At 42.3% G+C, this 19031-nt stretch overlaps 1 protein-coding gene across 5 annotated transcripts in view; it reads right to left on the minus strand.

Moving 5' to 3' along the window:
* Positions 1–19031, minus strand: part of LOC140185581 (homeobox protein Nkx-3.2-like) — a 90855-nt gene that overhangs the window by 22814 nt on the left and 49010 nt on the right. For 2 of the 5 annotated variants that reach the window (XR_011882663.1, XR_011882660.1), the window contains one exon: positions 17586–18152. The exons of 1 other annotated variant lie outside the window; for it this stretch is intronic. Coding sequence is in view for 1 of the 4 variants with exons in the window: in XM_072238939.1 (XP_072095040.1) it covers positions 13592–14067; positions 15512–15881 (846 nt within the window). In the remaining 3 variants the exon portion in view is untranslated. Of the gene's footprint in view, positions 1–12876; positions 14068–15511; positions 16144–17585; positions 18153–19031 lie in introns of those variants that run through there. 2 more of the 5 variants (XM_072238939.1, XR_011882662.1) reach the window with 2 other exon arrangements.

The raw sequence follows: 19031 nt of genomic DNA on the forward strand, positions 1-19031 counted from the left end.
GATGTGATACACAGGGTCAGAAATTACAGGTTACCTGTACGAATAATCTCGAATTTGAAAGCGGATTTCTAGCCCTAGTGCCTCTCAATACATTATATAAATCTACGTTGCGTTTTCTCTCCCGGTTAGACCATAAGATATAGGAGCAGAATCGGCCTATTCGGCCCATCTAGTCTGCTCCCTTTCATCGTGGCTGAGCTATTTCCCTCTCAACCCCATTCTCCTGCCCTTTCTCCATAACCTTTCATGACCAGACTAATCAAGAACCCATCACTCTCCGCCTTAAATGCAGCCAGTGAACCGGCCTCCACAGCCGCCTTTGGCAACGAATTCCACAGATTCAGCACCCTCCGACTGAAGTAATCCTCCTCATCTTTGTTCTATATGGACGCCCCTCTATTTTGAGCCTGTGCCTTCTGGTCCTAGACACCCCCACCATAGGAAATATCCTCTCCACATCCCCTCCATCTGGGGGTTTCAACATTCAATTGCTTTTAATGAGATTCTCCCTCTTTTTCCCATAAATTCCAGCAATTAAAGGACCAGAGTCTTCGAGCGCTGCTCATATGATAACCCTTTCATTCCCGGAATCATTCTCGTGAGCCTCCTCTGAACCCTCTCCTTTCTTAGATAAGGGGCCCAAAATCGCTCACAATACTTCAAGTGAGGCTTCTCCAGTGCCTTATATAACCTTAACATTACATCTTTGCTTTTATATTCTAGTCCTCTTAAAATGAATGCTAACATTGCTTCCTCACCGCTGATTCAACCTGCAAATGAACCTTTAGGGGATCCGGCACGAGGATCCCCAAATCCCTTTGCGCCTAGAATTTTTGAATTTTCTCTTTGTTTAGAATAAGGTCTATGTCTTTATTCCTTCTGCCAAAGTGCATGTCCATACACTTCTCGACACTGTACTGTATTCCATCTGCCACCTCTTTGCCCACTTTCGTAATCGGCCTATGCCCTTCTGCAGCCTCTCTTCTTCCTCGACACTACCTGCCCTTCCATCTACCTTCGTATTGTGGCTACAAAACCATCAATTTCATCATCCAAATCATCGACATATAACGTAAAAGGAAGCGGTCCCAAATGAGGCCCGTGTGGAACTCCAGTAGTCACTGGCAACTAATTAAAAAAGAATCTCGTCATTCTCGCTCTTTGCTTCCTGCCGTTCAGCCAATGCTCTAACCATGCTAATATGGTTAGGATCAATGATAAAATACTGCTTTGGGTCCCAGTGCATTCGTTCGCCTTGGAAGGGGGAATAACACTTAAAAAATAAACAGACTTCCGAAAAATTTCTTGATAGTAATTTAACAACCTGAGATGTAATATCGTTATTACAGACGATACACTATAAAGATAATTCATCGTAAATCAACATCAGTTAGCGTTTTGTGAACGGTGTACCGGCGGCATTGTAAACACGAAGCGGTCCCAGATACCTGTCCACTTTTCTTTAAAGAAACTTGTTTGAAAACTCTTTATCTACTTCCACCTAGGACACAACTCCTATCGAACTGAAGACACAGTCTCTGTCATTTCTCTTCCAGGAGTTTGTGGTCTGAAGTTCTGTTTTGTCTTTTTTTCAGTTCTGACGAAGGGTCTTCGGGCTGAAACATAAACTATTTTAACTGCTGGGCAAACTTGTGTTGTTTTCTCTTGAGTGGCAGACGCTGGTGATCTGATAGAGCTTTTGAAGGTTATGACTGCCATGGTAGAAGAGATAGCAAGCATCTCTTTCCCAAGGTTGAAATGTCTAATACCTAAGGGCAAGCATATAAGGTGAGAGGGGGTAGGTTCAAAGGAGATGTATGGGACAAGTTTTTTTTTAACACACAGTGGTGAGTGCCTGGAATGTGCTGCTGGGGTGAGGAAGGGTCGTGGCAAATACGATAGGGGCTTTCAAGAGACTTTTACACAGGCAGGAAGTAGACGGACATAGCAAAAATAATTGGTTTAGTTGAGCATTTTGTTACTAATTTAATTATTTCGTCACAGCATTGTGCATTTATGATCTCGTTCCTGTGGGCGTGCTGTTCTATGTTCTGCAGTTCTCTTCCCACACAGCCTGGCTTACTAAGTATTTCTGTTGATATAAATCCGCAAATCCCAAAAATCTGAAATAAAGACCAAATTTCGTGGAAAGCGATCAGCAGGGCAAGGAGCCACCGTGGAGATCGGTTACTTTAGCTGTAAGGGTAGATAATCTGAACATTACAAACGGAAGTTCTCTCAGGTGCCTGCAATCTCAAACCAGAAAATAGTGGAGAAACTCCGCAACAAAACATCGTCGAAAGAGACACAAGACACTGCCGGCGCTGAAATCCGGAGCAAAAATCGGAGGAAAGGTTTGTGCTGAGTTGAATAATCCTTGTTGCTGTTTGGGATGATAGTCTCCAAATTTACACTGAGCTTTATTATTATGGCACAGGAAGCTGAGGTCAGCGTGTTGGTGAGACGGAGAATTCGGTCAAAGTAAATTTATTATCAAAGTACCTATATAGCACGTCACCGCATACTACCCTGAAATTCATTTTCTTGTAGACGTTTACAGGAAAATAAAGCAATAGAATATAATTTAAGAAATACTCTACATTTACAAAGATCGGCAGAAAACTACGTGCAGAAGAAGACAATTGCAAATTATATATCTAAAAAATGCCGACAATGTGAGTTGTGGGATCCTTGAAAGTGAGTCCATAGGTTGTGGAATCACTTCAGAGTTGAGATGAATGGGGAAGACAAATTGTGCAGAAGAAAAAATAACTAATGCTAAGAACGTAAACACGAGGAATTCTGCAGATGCTGGAAATTCAAGCAACACACATCAAAGTTGCTGGTGAACACAGCAGGCCAGGCAGCATCTCTAGGAAGAGGTACAGTCGATGATTCGGGCCGAGGCCCTTCGTCAGGACGTCTCGGCCCGAATCATCGACTGTACCTCTTCCTAGAGTTACTGCCTGGCCTGCTGCGTTCACCAGCGACTAATGCTAAGAACATGAGTTTTAGAGTCATAAGAGGTAGAGTCGTTGAAAGAGAGTCTGTAGGTTGTGGGGTCATTTCAGAGTTGTGGTGAGTGAAGTTATCTACGCTGATTCCAGAGCCCGACGGTTGCAGGATAATAACTGTCCCTAAACCTGATGCAATGTCTCAAACTGAAACCTCCACCACCCATTTGGCTCCACAGATGCCTAATGACCCGCTGAGCATTTTCAAAAGTTTTATCTTCCGCTCCAGTTTCCAGCATCTTCATCTGCTTGTGCCTTCTTACCCTTTTCACGTTTAATGTCACGGATCTCGGTAAACATTTTAAATCAGATAAAAGGGTAACATTATTCTTCATGTAAAATAATCTACTCAAACAGATTGGTTCTTGATCGTTTAAATTTTCTTTAAATATCAATACAAATAAATAGTTAAATTAGATAACTTGTCAGGAATGACGAGGAGTTGGTGTGCTCGCTGTGCCTGGGTGAGCTCATTTCTTGCAATCCAAATTCTTTGGTACTATTATCAGCTGTGCAGTGTTCCATAAAACTCAGCTGGCCAGACACATAAATACAAGAGCAAAGATCAACGTTCAAAGTATATTTATGATCAAAGTACCTACATGTCACCATATATTATCTTGATATTCGTTTTCTTGCAGGCATTTACAGAAAAATGTAGAAATACAATAGAATTTACAAACAAATAACAACATTCACAAAACAGCAAATGTGCAAAAGAGGCGAATCATGCAAATAATCAAAAATGTAAATAAATATCACTGAATTGTAGTGTTCTTGAAAATGAGGCAATGGGTTGTGGAGTCGGTTCAGTGTTGAGGTGAGTGAAGCTATCCATGCTGGTTCCGGGGCCTGATAATTGCAGGGTAATGTCTGTCAAAAGGCTGGATGTCACAGGGCAATGAAAACGCAAGATCCTTGGGGATAATTCAGCAGTGAGCCATAACTTTAATAATGGACTGTAAAATAACAGGCCATGTGCCCGCACAAAACAGGAAAGAACAGAAACAAGACACCACAGGCAACGAGGTAAACAGCGAGAGTGAAAACTAGTAGCAACTGGTGGAGGCCAGCTAGTTCCACGGGTGAAAAAGGACTGTGGACGAGCACTGGGGGTTAAATAGACTGCAGGTTATGCATCTAGAACGAGCGGCAGGTGAAGATTATCAGCAGGCTGGAGTCTGGAAATTGCCTGCATGTGCAGGCTGCAAGGAACACTAAATGCGGATAACTGCATATGCTGCAAATCTGGATTGGGAACTCATCCATCACCATAAGCACTAATTTCCTCCGGCACTCGCACGTGGTTGCAGTATTCCCCGTCTATAAATGCTCTGCAATTTACCTTTCCATTCGAACAGAGCTGAGGAAAAATGTATTTAAACAGAGGGCAATGATTGCGTGGAATTCATTGTCACAGACGGCTGTGGAGGCCAAGTCATCGGGTATGCTTACAGGGGACGGGATCTTGATTAATAAAAGGGCGTCAAAAGTTACGGAGAGAAGGAAAGAGTATGGAGATGAAAGGGTTAGTAAGTCAGCCAATATCGAATGGCGGAGAGGACTTGATGGTCGGAATGGCCTATTCTGCTCCTAGGTATTAAAATGTCACGATGATTATTACTTATGGAGGATAATTGCAATCAAAGGTCGGTTAATTATCACCGTCAGGTTAATCAACATCTCCATACATCAATCCACCCCACCAACACTACTTTATCATTTCCTGTCAGTCATCTTATGTACCGATACTTCAACAGAGTCGCTTTATGTACTGTACATACAGTCCATACAGTGTTTAAGCTCGTTATATCTATTTATATTTATTGTGTTTTTATTGTATTCTGTATGCTTATTGTGTATTTTCATGCTGCATCGGATCCGCAGTAACAATCATTTCGTTCTCCTTTAGCCGGGTGTACTGGCGAATGATAAGAAGCGGTCTTGAATGCTGAATTTGAGAACGCGAGATCTGACCTGATTAAATTGCATTGCAAAGCTAAGAAACCCAATATTCATATTTGTCAGTTTAAAATTGTCAGTTTAGTTCAACTCCTTCCTACATCCTAGCATACACTGCTTGTGGAATAATGTTCAAATCTATTTTTCTGCAGCTGATATGCCCTGTACATAACCATTCGTTAGATGTCCTGTCTTTTTGAAGCAGTCGCTGTCTTTTGTCTTTCTGAGCGTATCTGAGGTAATCTGGGCCATAACCAACAGTTTGCAAGCAGATTTATGTTTAGTTTAGTTGGCCCTTACGCATGGTCGGGGTACCAGAGACGGTTTCGCATCGGCATCTTGCAAACCCACTGATTTATGTAATTCCTACCCACCCCCCACGCTTCCATGCAGGAGCAGGGCTGTATCTTGGAGCCCTGCAAGTCGAAGGTGAATGACTAATTCTTTGTCAATCAAGCCTGGGGAGTTTAGGGCTGTAAGTGACTGGGGTGATTTATACAGGTAATTAGTATGTTATTACCCTCTTCTCTCCGCGTTTCCTGGAGCACTTGCCCTGCTCTTATTAGGAGGTGCTGCTGTCGCTTTTGAATCTTCCTCCCTTTAAACGGACTCTGGGTAAATTGCTCTTGGCTGCACTGTTTGCTGGGTATCTCAAAGTTCCCAGCGAATGTATCATTTGTCACCATATAATACCTTAAGATTAATTTTCTCGCACAGAGAAATACAATAGAACCAATGGGAAACCTACACACAAAGACTGACAGACAGCTAATGCCCAAAAGAACTCAAACTGTTCGAATAAAAAAAAGTTTCCAACTATAGCCATCTCACTAGCCGACGGTGTTGTCAATAAATACGAAGTAACTTAAAAGTGTTTGCTCGTTCCAGGGCTAGGAAGACGGAAGCCCTTCTACCTACCTACTGCTCGGGATAGTGCAGTCTACGGAGAGAGGAGAACCTGTACCTTAAAATGCATCACATCGCCGATAGCAAACACTGTGCTCGACTTCCCTCTATATTCATAAATTTTGTATTTATTCCAGGTACATCCATCATTAAAACGAATCGGATGAGACTGAACTGCTTTAAATACAGATCAATGACTGTAACTGTAGGGTTTCAAGAAGTGGCAGTGTCCTCTCCGCATCTATATTTTAACAAAATAAATTTTATTGATAATAAAATGATCGTTTACAGGAATAAACCGCGCAATGCCTTTTCATTCTTACATTCATTGTCAATGCTTTAAGTAGTGGTAGCGCGATACCTCGAGTCGAGTATGATGTTCTTCCAAGGGGTTAATCCCTCAGTGGAGAACACCTGTGCGTAACTTTATTTAATGTGGGGAGACTGATGCACGGGTTGGGATCAGGGTCCAGTGCCGGAGAATACAAGACAATTGGGGACCATTTATTGCTGCAGCTTTTCTCCGCCTTCACTGCCGTTGTGATGTGGCATCATCTTCTTCCAGCTCCATCAGTTGGTCTTGGCTGGATCACGCTTTGACTGGTACCTCCCCCTTAACTTTAACGCCATGAGAAACCCTACCAGGAGCTAAACTCCAGATGGCATCGTTCGCGGGTTGCCAGGAACTTACAAGCCTCTCCACCACGACAAGGTGACGATCCTCGCCTTTAAGTAGAAGTCTATTGTCGCATTAAGGCTATTACATTCCTTAAAACCAATCTCACCGTTGCCACTCGTGTGCCCCTTGCGATGGTACAATGCTACAATAATTAAGGGGCCTCCTCACCCAGCCGACCCCTCCCTCTCCAGTAGCAGCAACTGTGGCCCTTCCCCACTAACTCATGCTGTGGCCGCACCGAGCTTCAATGCGTCCTTCAGCACGTACTCCTTCCTGCAGCCTAGAATGTCCCAGTCGGCAGCATTCCCTTTCGGACATTAGATGAGCTGGCACATCAATAGGTTCCGGACAGATCAAAGGGCCTCTGTATCTACATGAAACGACACTCAATGTATTTAATACGCTGGTACCTGTACATAATAAAGGCAAAAAAGAACCTTCAATATTTTGTGATCAACCTACGTCATTACCGTAGCCCCACAACGTTCGAACTAAATCGACATAAATTCTGATTCTCGTCAGTAGACTATGCTACCAGTTCAAAACACGCACATTTCGATTCCTCGTACACATATTTCTCATTACCTTTCTAACATTGTTTTAAATAATTTTTCATTCTTTATAATTCTTGAATGCTTTGTTACATTTCCCGTCACACATACGCACACACCGCAGCAATTTCCTAATACATGTAAACGTACAGTATATGGCGAATAAAGTTGATCCTTGATTCTTATCTTCAGCCGTCCTAACCGTGCTTGTAGATTCATTGATCACTGCGTTGATTGTTCGTTCTGTATTGCGCCTGGTGTGTAGGTGACTGGCTGAACATGGGCGCGGTTGTCGGTAAGTGTGTGGAATAAAATTGGAGTAGTACAGATACGTTCTTTGATGGCCGACAGTGACTAGTTGGACCGAAAGGCCTTTCCCGTGCTATCTTCCTCTACTACACTGTCCGGAAAGTGACAGTACTGTTCAACTGATGATGTCCGCGGCCGGAGACACATTCAGGCTAACTTGGTTAATCGCCAATTCATCTAAACAGAGCGAAATTAAGAATAAAAAAAACTGGGCAGCATTTCCACCGGCCAAAGGCATCGAGCATGCAGAATAGCATAGAGAAATCGATAAGACGTGCCTGAAGCACGCAAGAACCGCTGTGGGAATATAAAATAGAAATGCGAAAAAAAATCTTTTGAGTGAGTTAGCGCTCTTTATGTACACTTGATGAGAGCGTACACTAATATCTCCGCTGTCTTACGCCCCGGTATCATGTTGGCGACTTTTTTTTAACTTCCTGGATTACTTATAAAATAATGATCTCGACACAGCTGGCCAACAAAACCCATTCAATTAGTGGATGCTGCCTATTATTTTTCAAAAATTCAACCAAACTAATTTCTTCTCCTGTTGTTCAACACCCAATAAGTTTCTCTGTATATGCTCGACTAACTTGGAGTGTTCACGGCGAAATGCCGTTTGGTCATACATTTTCCACCCACGATGGTATCATACTTTCCAATGAATCCGTGTTGAATTAGGAGGCAGGAACATAACATTCAGACTCTCGATTCTGCTCCTTCACTGTGAACTCTTGGCTAATTCGTGACATAGCCCCACACACCAAAACAGAAAGGTGTACTCATGAGAGTTAGGGCGAAATGCACGAGGCAGGAAAAGAGAGAAGAGTTGGGGAAAGAATGATGAAGCGAGACCATGAGGAGTAAAAGACTGAGGGAGAGAGAAAGAGAGAGAGAGGGAGAGCGAGAGAGAGATAAACACCTACAAAACGCTGTAGGAACTCAGCAGGTCAGGCTGCACCTGTGGAGGGAATAAGCAGTCGACGTTTCGAGACCCTTCATCAGGACTAAAAGAGGGGGGCAGAAATTAGAATTGCTCGTTCTGTCTGTCTATCTATCTATCTGTCTGTCTATCTACATCAAATTCTGTATTTATTTATTATTTCTGATTGTTACTTATAGTATTTTTTGTTTTGTACTGTACTGCTGTCGCAAGACAAGAGTTTCACGGAATATATGAGGATGATCATTTGGATTTGGTTCTGATCCAATCATCTGAGGACCAAGTGCTTGCTTGATATTTCATGAGCAGCACAGAAATAATATTTACTTATATTCTATCTCTCTCTCTTGACGACTATTAGATCTATGTAAACACGTTAAGGAGTACCTAAGTATCTAGGTCAATGATTAGATTCCGGGTTGTTCAGTACTGCACGGAATCTGAATACCAGACAACTTCTCAGCATATGCCCCACTCTCCCTGGCTTAGCAACATCCAGGCATTTGGTCCTTGTAGGACTCTCCATATTCCACTGAGATAGAACTAGCTAATATTTAAGACTTAAGCTCCAATCCTAACAAATGTCAGAAAGAATTAAGTTTGACAACCAACCCAGAACTAAGCTCTGACCAATCTTTCAACCAACTTTTGCCAGTGTATCGGTATCATTTTTATTCCATATTTATAATATCCTCTTTGCTATTTCTGCTTGGCTGTCGGCAACAATCTAGCATTTAGTAAACAGACGGATTATTAACTATCACGTAAACACATCAAGGAGTGGTTACCGTTTTGAAAACACTAGGAGACTGCGGGGAGCTAATTAAGTATCAACCTTCAAAATAGAATAAGCAATGCGGGTACAAGTGGAAATGAAAATCGAGACCTGCAGATGCTGTAAATCTGAAATAAAATCATGAATTGGAAATGCTGGTGAAGAACTTTCTGCCTGAAAGGTCAACGTTGTTTTGGTCCCCACAGGCGTTGTCTGACCTGCCATGTCCTTCTAGCATTTTCTGGTTTTATTTCTTCAGGAGGTGGTAGCTTAAGCCATGAGGTACCTTCCTGATTAGTAACCCAATCTCATTTGTCCGCATTTAGCTATGCCTTTCACATCATCAATTATTATAAATCTATCGATCTCGGAGATGAATTAACAGTTAGTACGAAATCGATTGCAGAGTTGGGATGCGACACACAATCTCTCCTTTTCCGTGTAGACAGAACATACAGCAGTAGAGTTCTATGTACTTTCGGTTTGCCGTGCTGCGCCGACCCCTTAACCGACTCCAAGTTCACCCCTGAAAGGCCTGGTTCTGTCTCTCCTCGCTAGTTCTGGACTCCACAACCAACAGCAATAGTTTATTCGCCCCTCTGAATATCTTGACAAAGGATAAATGCTTCGATTTTTTTAAAGGCAAGGGGCGAGTACGGAACGAGAGAATGGGAGCAACCTGATTACACAACGTCTATGGGCCAACGATACGCTTCATTTTATCAGAATTTTACACTCAGTAGCCACCTTATCAGGTGCACCTGCAAATAGAAAATCAGCGAATCATGTAGCAGCGGCTCAATGCATGAAAACATGCAGATATGGCAAAAGATTCAGCTGTTGTTCAGACCAAACATCGGAATGGGGAGGAAATTTGATCTAAAGGACTTTGACCGTTGGATGATTATTGGTGCCAGACGGGGTGATTTGAGTATCTCAGAAACTGCCGATCTCCTGGGATTGCCATGTTCAACCCTCTAGAGTGTAAAGAGAATGGTGTGAAAAACAAAAGGAACATCCATTGAGCGGCAGTTCCGTGGGCGAACTCGACTTGTTAGTGCGAGAGGTCAGAGGAGAATGGTCAGTCTAGTTCAAGCTGACAGAAAGGTGACAGTAACTCAACCGGCCACGCGTTACAGCAGTGCTGTGCAGAAGAGCCTCTCTGAACGCACATGTCCAACCCTGAAGTGGATGGGTAACAGAAGCAGAAAACCACACTCGGTGCCACTCCTGTACCTAATAAATTAGCCACCGAGTGAATAATCCTTCCTTACACAAACATGTGTACATATAAAATTGCCGTGTTTTCATTTAATTCTGTCCCATGCAGTTTTTGGAACAGGACGTTTCCATTGCCTTTAAAATGGCTCATTTAAAAGTAAAAGGCGAACGGGAAGCTTTGCAGGTGCCTTGAGATTAATATAAATTAATTTCACTCTTTATGCCAAGCAGAAAGAGATTGAACGCACTTCTGTCTTAAGGTTCATGTGAAGTAGAGATGCCCTCACTTGAGACGCTACTATAAATGGTAGTTACACATGTCATTACGTAGTTGGTAATAGGTGGTGAGGTCACCGCTGCGAGTGTAACCATAGTGAGTAGAGATTTAAAAACAAATGCTAACATTATTTTGTTTTCAAATAGGGCGCATAGAAGGACTAAAATATTTGTGTATTAATTTAGGTTTTCTGCATTTGGGCAGTAATCATTTTATTCTGCGTATATCTCCCGTGGAATGATTTGTGGCCATTTATTCGACATAAGGCTAGCTAGATTCTGAGGAGTCGTCACAGGGTGGTTGTGGCGAAGGTGTTTCCTCTTGTGGGAGAAAATAGATCTAGAAGTTCGCGTTAAAAAAGCAAAGGTTCGTCCATCTGACAAAGACGAGGCAATAGTGATTTCTCCCCGAAGATCGTAGATCTTCCAGGGTTCTATCTCTCAAAAGGCAATGGTCAGAATCAGGTTTATTATCAATTTCTTACCTGACGTGAAAATGGTTGTTTTAGCAGTAGTACAGTGCAGAGAGTTAAAATTACTACAAATGACAAAATAAATAAATAGTGCAAGTAAACAAATAATGAGGTAACATCCAATGGTTCGTGACAGAATTAAAGGCAGCGATGATTAGATGATTGGATGGTTACAGTATTACTGTTGTTAATTCGGCGATGCCGTTGTTGAGTTCATGGTCAGATCTGCCATTATCTTTTTGCATAAAGAATAAAGAAGGGCCGAGTGGACCTTTCCCGCTCCTATTTTGTGTCTTCATATTTAAATACAGGTAATTGCTTACACATAATCGAGCGACTTATTTTGAACGAGGGTTCAAGGATCAACTTTATTCGCCAGATACATTTACAGGTATCAAGAACTTGCTGTGGTGTGCTGGTCAGGGCGCGACATGCAACAATCATAAACAGCAAAGCATTATATAAAAATAAAGTTAAAGTTCGTACATGGAATAAAATTTGCATAAATACATCAGTCCCAGCATGTATTTAAAATGGTGCAATGTGGCAGGATGATTTAACAGGTATTTTTGTTGTAACGTGATCAGGTGTAATGAATTCGTTGCAAATATGCTTACTCTTGTTAGCCATGGATAGGAGACCCTTCTGCGGCAATGCGCATTGTTGCCGCCGAGTCTAGGTGACAACCTCTAACTTCCCTCAGAGAAAGGAAGAGACTAACAAAGAGGCGAATATTCTTTGCTGCCTTACCTGATTTTCAATCAGATACTAATTTTTTAAAGTTCACTTTAAAAGGCCATGGAAGTATAATTGTGGCGTGTGGGATATTGGGGCTTAGAGAGTACCACTACTCACAGAGGTGGAGAGAACAAAGGTATCAGTGTAGAGTCGGCCAGACAACATGCTGCTGCAGCAGGAATCAAAACCAACTATCAATTAATCGAAGTTATTCGATAATCGGGTGCACACTGGGTACGCATGAGGTGAACCTATTGCTGAAAAAAACGTAAATAGATATCGAATCTGTTATATTGCCGATATTTTATAAAATTGACCCAGGACGAATAAATGCCATTGATTTTTTTTAAAAGATTAATCGATTAACGCCGTACAACAGCGCCGTTTGCATTTCAACGCCAAACAATCGGTTATACCTATAAAGCATTCTCAGTGGTCTATCTCCCGCCGGCTCCATATAAGCAGCAGTCAAACTACGCGTAAAGTTTATTGCTAGTCATAATAAATTGGCTAACGATTACGGCAGATTAATGCGGGGACTACCGGAGCCCCCGCAACCAGAAGTCCAAAGAGACCGCTTTTTCGTTTTGACCCACAACTCCCCAGAGCGGAGTTGAAGGGTTATCTCACTAAAATAACCATTTTCCACTTTGTTGAATGTAAGTGGTGCATTTTCGGAAGGACGGCCACATAATGGTCAGAAACTTTCTAATTTAGAAATAGTAACCAGAATGGTGGAGATAGTTAGCAAGCTGTCTTTTACCGCAAGGGCTGTATTGGGTTGGTTTAAAATCCATTTATTATTTATCATAAAAATACAGTAAAAAAATCAACTGCATCAATTTTTTGCCGAGAAAAGGCCAGTAATATATATTTAATTGTGCAAACATTAAAAACTACATTATGAAAATTAAGAACTGTTCTTTTCAAAAAAATTATAAATCGAATGAGCAAGTTTTGAGAAATTAGTGATGCCAGCAAACAAGATAAGAGAAATGAACAGACCAAATTCGTTTCAAGGTTTTCAGTTACATCAGCAATCAAAGTTTAAATGCTAAGTTTAAATATATATTTATAACATTCTGCTTGTATTTGTTAGCTACGTGCAGAAAGCAGTGCAAAAAAAAAGACCTTCTGGACGGCTGGTTTTGAAAACGAAACCATTCCTGTAAAGTCTCATTCCTTCCATTTATTTTCTAATGTAGAAAAACCATAGTCAAGTATTCATCAGAAAATGCTCTTTGGGTCTCGCCGGAAATATTTGGATTCTCTCTATCTTTAATATTTGGCTTTGGAAAAATGACTTCGTGACCTACTCGGCCATTCGTCGGTGTATCGAAGGGCCACGTCGGTCAGCACCAAACGCTTAACACGAGAAAGGCAAACCACCGAACAACTGACAGGGAAGAGATATATTGTTAATATTTTTTTTAAAGGTCGCCGTGTTGTCTATTCCTCCCACCAACCCATCCCCTATTCTCACCGATGTCTCCTCTCCAAAACAAGACCAATTATTCATTCAGTCTGACCTCGCTTCTTTGTCTCAATGAGTTTATTAAAAGAACAAGCTTCCTGCGTGTTAAACGCGAGGCCGATCCGACGACTCATTGGCATCTGCAGGCGATTGCAAAACATTTTGCCGGAGGAATTGCGTACGGTCCATTTTATAGTTTAAAAATATTTTTAAGTTCCCTGTTTTTTTTCACCCTTTCTCCTCCATCCCTCACCCACGCCCTTTGTCCTTTCAATGAGTTCCTCCGCAGAGGGGGATAATGGACGGAGGCCAAGCGGGGAGACAGTACATGTAGGGATAGTATTGATAGGCCTGATACAGCGAGAGTAAGTGCGGATTTCCTAATTCGTCGGGGCTGTATTGTCTTTGATCGTCTCGGACCAGCACCCTGACGGCTACTTTCTTGGCCGCGGCGGGCACCGAATTAACCACCAGCTCCGCGGCCATTTGCCTCTTCTTCGTTTTGTATCTTCTATTCTGGAACCAGATTTTAACCTGCGTCTCTGTGAGTTTGAGGGCGGCTGCCAAATCCGCCCTCTCAGGGCCCGACAGATATCTCTGGTGATTGAATCTCCTCTCCAGCTCGAAGACTTGAGCGTGAGAGAATGCGGCCCGGGAGCGTTTCTTACCGGATTTACCGGGCTGGTCGGACGGTAGAAGTCTCTCCGACTTTTCGTCTTCATCTGTCGCTGTCTGGCGATCCGGATCTGAAACAATCACACAGAGCCGGTGATAATGTGGTACAAGCTTCGAGATGAAAACTCACCTATTCATCCCCTAGCAGTCCGTTTTCGCGAGCATTTCCGAGAATACTGTACAAACATTTTCATCTTCACTACATCTTCGGTAATCAGGGAAAGTGTGTGGAATTTGGGTCTTGAATTAAGATCGAAGGATTTTGTCCACACTCGAGAATCAATGTTATAACTCAGAAAGCAAGAAAGTAGAGCTTCAGTGCTTATCCTAAGTACTACTTAGATAAGATTATCTTTTATAAATATAATTCAGAAAAAGATACATGCTGAAAAAAGACACTTGTGATAAAAGACTTTTGGTATCTTTGTTCAATCAGATGTAAGTTTCTGTATTACAGCCTAACGTTCACTTTAAAACAGTACTGGGACGTGTCCCCGGCCAATTTCCCCCTCCCTGGTCTTAAAGAGACTTTCAGCGTTTATGTTCTTCACGTCGTTTCCGATCTCTCCCGCATCTGGGAATTGCTTCACATTTTGCGGCCTACTTTCAGAGACAGAAACCCAGAGCTGCCTCTGCTCTACAAAAACTGTGTGTGTGTGTGTGTGTGTGTGTCTGTGTGTGTGTGTGTGTGTGTGTGTGTGTGTGTGTGTGTGTGTGTTTCTGTGTGTGTCTGTGTGTGTGTACGTGTGTGTGTGTGTGTGTGTGTGTGTGTGTGTGTGTGTGTGTGTGTGTGTGTGTGTGTGTGTGTATTCAATTGTTTCTGCTCGGCAACTTTACATTTCAACTTTTAAAATGTTAACCAAATAATCATAAAGGCGGGCAAATGTACTAAAAGCTGGCTCTCGTCTCTTGTCCTTAAATAATAATAAAACGAATGAATAATTTTAATTGTCTGATATTTGTGTTAATTAGGGAGAATATTCCATTTGCAAAGTTCCGAGGCCATAAATTAGGAACTACCGAAAGAACTGATTATTGGTTTCATATGTTGTCTATGTGGTCAATATCACGGTGTAGGTATTCGTTGCCATTTATAAAGTAACCATGTTAATTTCATTTAAGTCTCTTACATCCTACACGTTTGTAGATTATAAGAATGCTGGATAAATACTACAGATAGTTTAAGAAAAATCAAATTCCAAGCAGAGAAAAAAATAAATACGATTAGCTATTTTATGAAGCGGAGATCTCGACACTCCCTGTTGTCAATTTCAGGTCTGCTTCCTGAATAACCACCAGATAGTTTTAAGGGAGAAAATTCGCCAGGACAGATGTAAAGTTATGCCCAAAATTATCGAAGTTTTACTGATAAAAGTTTGGCCCCTGGGTTATTGTAATTTGATAACCGGATTCCTCATACAGCCAGCACATAATGATTTAGCGAACAATATGTTTAGCTCTACACGAAAATGATTGCTTTTAATATTTAACGGCATTCACTCTTTGTCTGCCTACCTTTATCACACTTTTCGGAGTTATTTTCCCAGTTATTTCCTTCGTTGGATTCCTCGTTGAAAGTCTCCACGAACAGCCGCCCGCTTCCCTTCTCCCTGGGTTGTTCCTCGCCATTCAGCGCATCGGCCCGCGGCTGCTGGTTCTCGCTTTCTCCCGGGCCACCCGTTACCGCGTCGCCCTGTTTCTGATCGACCCGGATAACAATCAGAGGCGTCCGTTTCTCCCGGTCCTGCTCGCGATGTGAATTCAGGCTGCGCGGCTCGACTTTCACCCGCTCCTGGTGCTGGTTCCGACCCAGCCTCGTGTCGTTGCCCCGGGTAAGAATATCCTGGATGGTGAACGGCGTCAAAGACCCTCCTTGCACAGCCATCTTCTAGTAATTTATTTACGAGTATCTAAAAGAGCAGACGGTTTCGCTCTGCTCCCAATCGGAGTGTGTTGCCAATCCCTAGTTGGCTGCTTCCCTCTTCCACATGGATAGAAGCAAATCTCGGCGCATCCGCCGTTTCCCCTCCTTGTCGAGTGCCTGAGACGACCCGCTGCTCCTGAATTAGCTTCAGGCATTCGATCTGAGGGAAAGACGAGCGAAAAACCAGAGAAATCCACGAAAACTTCACTCGTGCACCCAGGGATCACTTTCCCCCACTTTATTTACATCCTGTATTGACAGATGGAGTTGCCTTTCTCTGATTGGTTGCTCTGCGGCGTGGCGCCCCGCCCACTTCCAGAATGGTTGGGTGATAAACATCTTGGAAGTGGATGATTGACAGCCGTGGTAGGCTGATCTAGAAGGTTAAGGCACATAGGATCATTGGATCTAATGAAATCCAAAATCGGCTAGGTGATGGGTTGCAGGAGGTGGTGGAGAAAGTATGCTTTACTGGTTAGAGGTACAGTATGTGGCCAGTGGCATGTTGTATAGATTGGTACCATGACGGTGTTAATGATCTACACTCGGTAGCCACGATATTAGGTAACCCGAACACAGGCAGGCTAATACAAATATCGAATCAGCCAATCATGTGGCAGCAACTCAAGGCATAAAAGCATGCAGACCTGGTCAAGAGGTTCAGCTGTTGTTCAGACCGAACATCAGAATGGAAAAGAAATGTGATGTAAGTGATACTGACTGTGGAATGATTGCTGGTGTCAGATGGGATGGTTTGTGTATCTCAAAAATTGCTGATCTGCTGGGTTTTTATGCACAACCATCTCTAGAGTTTACAATGAATGGTGCAAAAACAAAACAAGACATCCAGTGAACGGCAGCTCCAGGGGCAAAAGCACCTTAACACCCTGTTAATGAAAGACATCAGAGGAGAATGGCCAGATTAGGTCAAGCTTACAGTAAGGCAACTGTAACTCAAATAACCACATGTTACAACAGTGGCGTGCTGAAGAGCATCTCTGAATGCACAACACAACAAACCTTGAGGAGGATGGGCTATGTTAAGCAGAAGACCACACCGGGTTCCACTCCTGTACCAAATAAAGTGGCCGCTGAGTGTATCCACAAATGGTAAGACACTAAGAAATGCTGATGAACACAAGGACTTTAAGGTTAAAATCCATAGTTCTCATCAGAGAAGAAGCTGATCAACATCCATGCGAGGACCACCAGACTCAAGAACAATTACTTCCCCAAACTGTCAGGCTGATCAACACCCTTAACATTTCCAATCACCTTATGTACGGATACCCATGCACCTAGTATCACTTAATGCACTGTACATGCAATCAGTTTATATATATAAGCAGCCTTATTGTATTTATATTTATTGCGTTTTTATGATCCTTTACACTGAAGAATAACAATAAACCATCTTGAATCTTTAAATTAGCAACACAGATAGATAGGATGGATTAGATTAAATTATGAGGATACTCAGTCCTCTTTTATTGTCATTTAGAAATGCATGCATTAAAAAATGATACAATGTTCCTCCAGAATGATACCACAAGAAAACATAGGACAAGTCAAGACTAAAACTGACAAAACCATATAATTATAACATATAGTTACAACAGTGCAAAGCAATACCATAACTTGATAAAGAGCAGACCACGGGCACGGTGAAAAAAAGTCTCATCGTCTCATGCAGGTGGCAGAAGGGAGGAACTCTCCCTGCCATGAACCTCCAAGCGCCGCCAACTTGCCGATTCAGCACCATTGGAAGCACCCGACTGCAGCGGACTCTGAGTCCATCTGAAAACTTCAAGCCTCTGACCAACCCCTCCAACACAGCATCTCCAAGCACTATCTTCTGCCAAGTGCTTCGACACCACCCCGGCCGCCAAGCAACAAGCAAAGCCGAGGACTCGGGGCCTTCTCCTCCAGAGATTTTGGGCACACAGGAGAATAATAATAATAATAAAGGCATCCGTTAGTCTTGTGAGACCATGGATCTGCGCCTAGAAAGTCTTCACTCTCCAGGTAAATGATCAAAATCAGTTTCCAATGACAAGGACATAATGTAAGTCAAAGAGTCACAGAGTGAGGAAGAAGTTCTAAAGATTTATTTCTATTGTTTGTTTTCACTTTTTTATATTTGCACGTTTCTTCTTTTGCACATTGGTTGTTTATCAGTATTCATCTGTGTGTAATATTTCATTGATTCTATCTTTGCTCCGCTGTGAATGCCTGCAAGAAAATTAATCTCGGGGTAGTATACAGTATATTGCCCATCACAGATAAGGTCTCCCCACCGATGAACACATCTACATGAAACACTGTCACAGGAAAGCCACGTCCAGCATCAGGGACCCCCGCCATGCAGAACATGCTTTCTTCTCACTGCTGCCATCAGGAAGAAAGTACAGGAGCCTCGAGACTCACACTATCAAGTTCAGTAACAGTTATTACCTCTCAACCATCAGGCTCGTGAACCAAAGGGGATAACTTCACTCAGACCATCACTGAACTGTTCCCACAACCTATGGACTCATTTCTAAGGACTCTTCATCTCATGTTCTCAAAATGTATTGCTTATTTATTATTATTATTATTATTTTGTCTTTATTTTTGTATTTGCACAGTTTGCTGTCTTTTGCACATTGGTTGAATGCCCAGGTTGCTGTGGGCTTTCTTTTGTTCTGTTATGATTATTATTCCATTATGGATTGATTGAATATGCCCGCAAGAAAATGAATTTCAAGGTTTCATATGGTGCCATATGTGTACTTGGATAATAAATCTACTTTGAACGTTGAAAGGAGATTTAATAGCAAAACGATTTTTACACAAGATGTTATTGCTAAGTAGAACACACTGCTACAAGAGTTGGTGGAGTCAGATACAATCGTAATGTTTAAGAGACATTTGCATTTGTTTCATTCGCTCTGAAACACTGGCCCATTCCAAAACAGCCTACAATGAGCTCTGTAAGTGCAATGTATTTTCTGTCTGTGCTATATTTAGTCTGCCTGCCAATTCTATCTGCACAGTTTACCAGAATGTTAAAAATCAGAAATTCTTAAATGTGTACCTATTGCCTGCCTGGCATTGACAAGGTCCTCACCC

The sequence above is a fragment of the Mobula birostris genome, chromosome 21 (assembly GCF_030028105.1).
Source record: "Mobula birostris isolate sMobBir1 chromosome 21, sMobBir1.hap1, whole genome shotgun sequence".
Lineage (NCBI taxonomy): Eukaryota > Metazoa > Chordata > Chondrichthyes > Myliobatiformes > Myliobatidae > Mobula > Mobula birostris.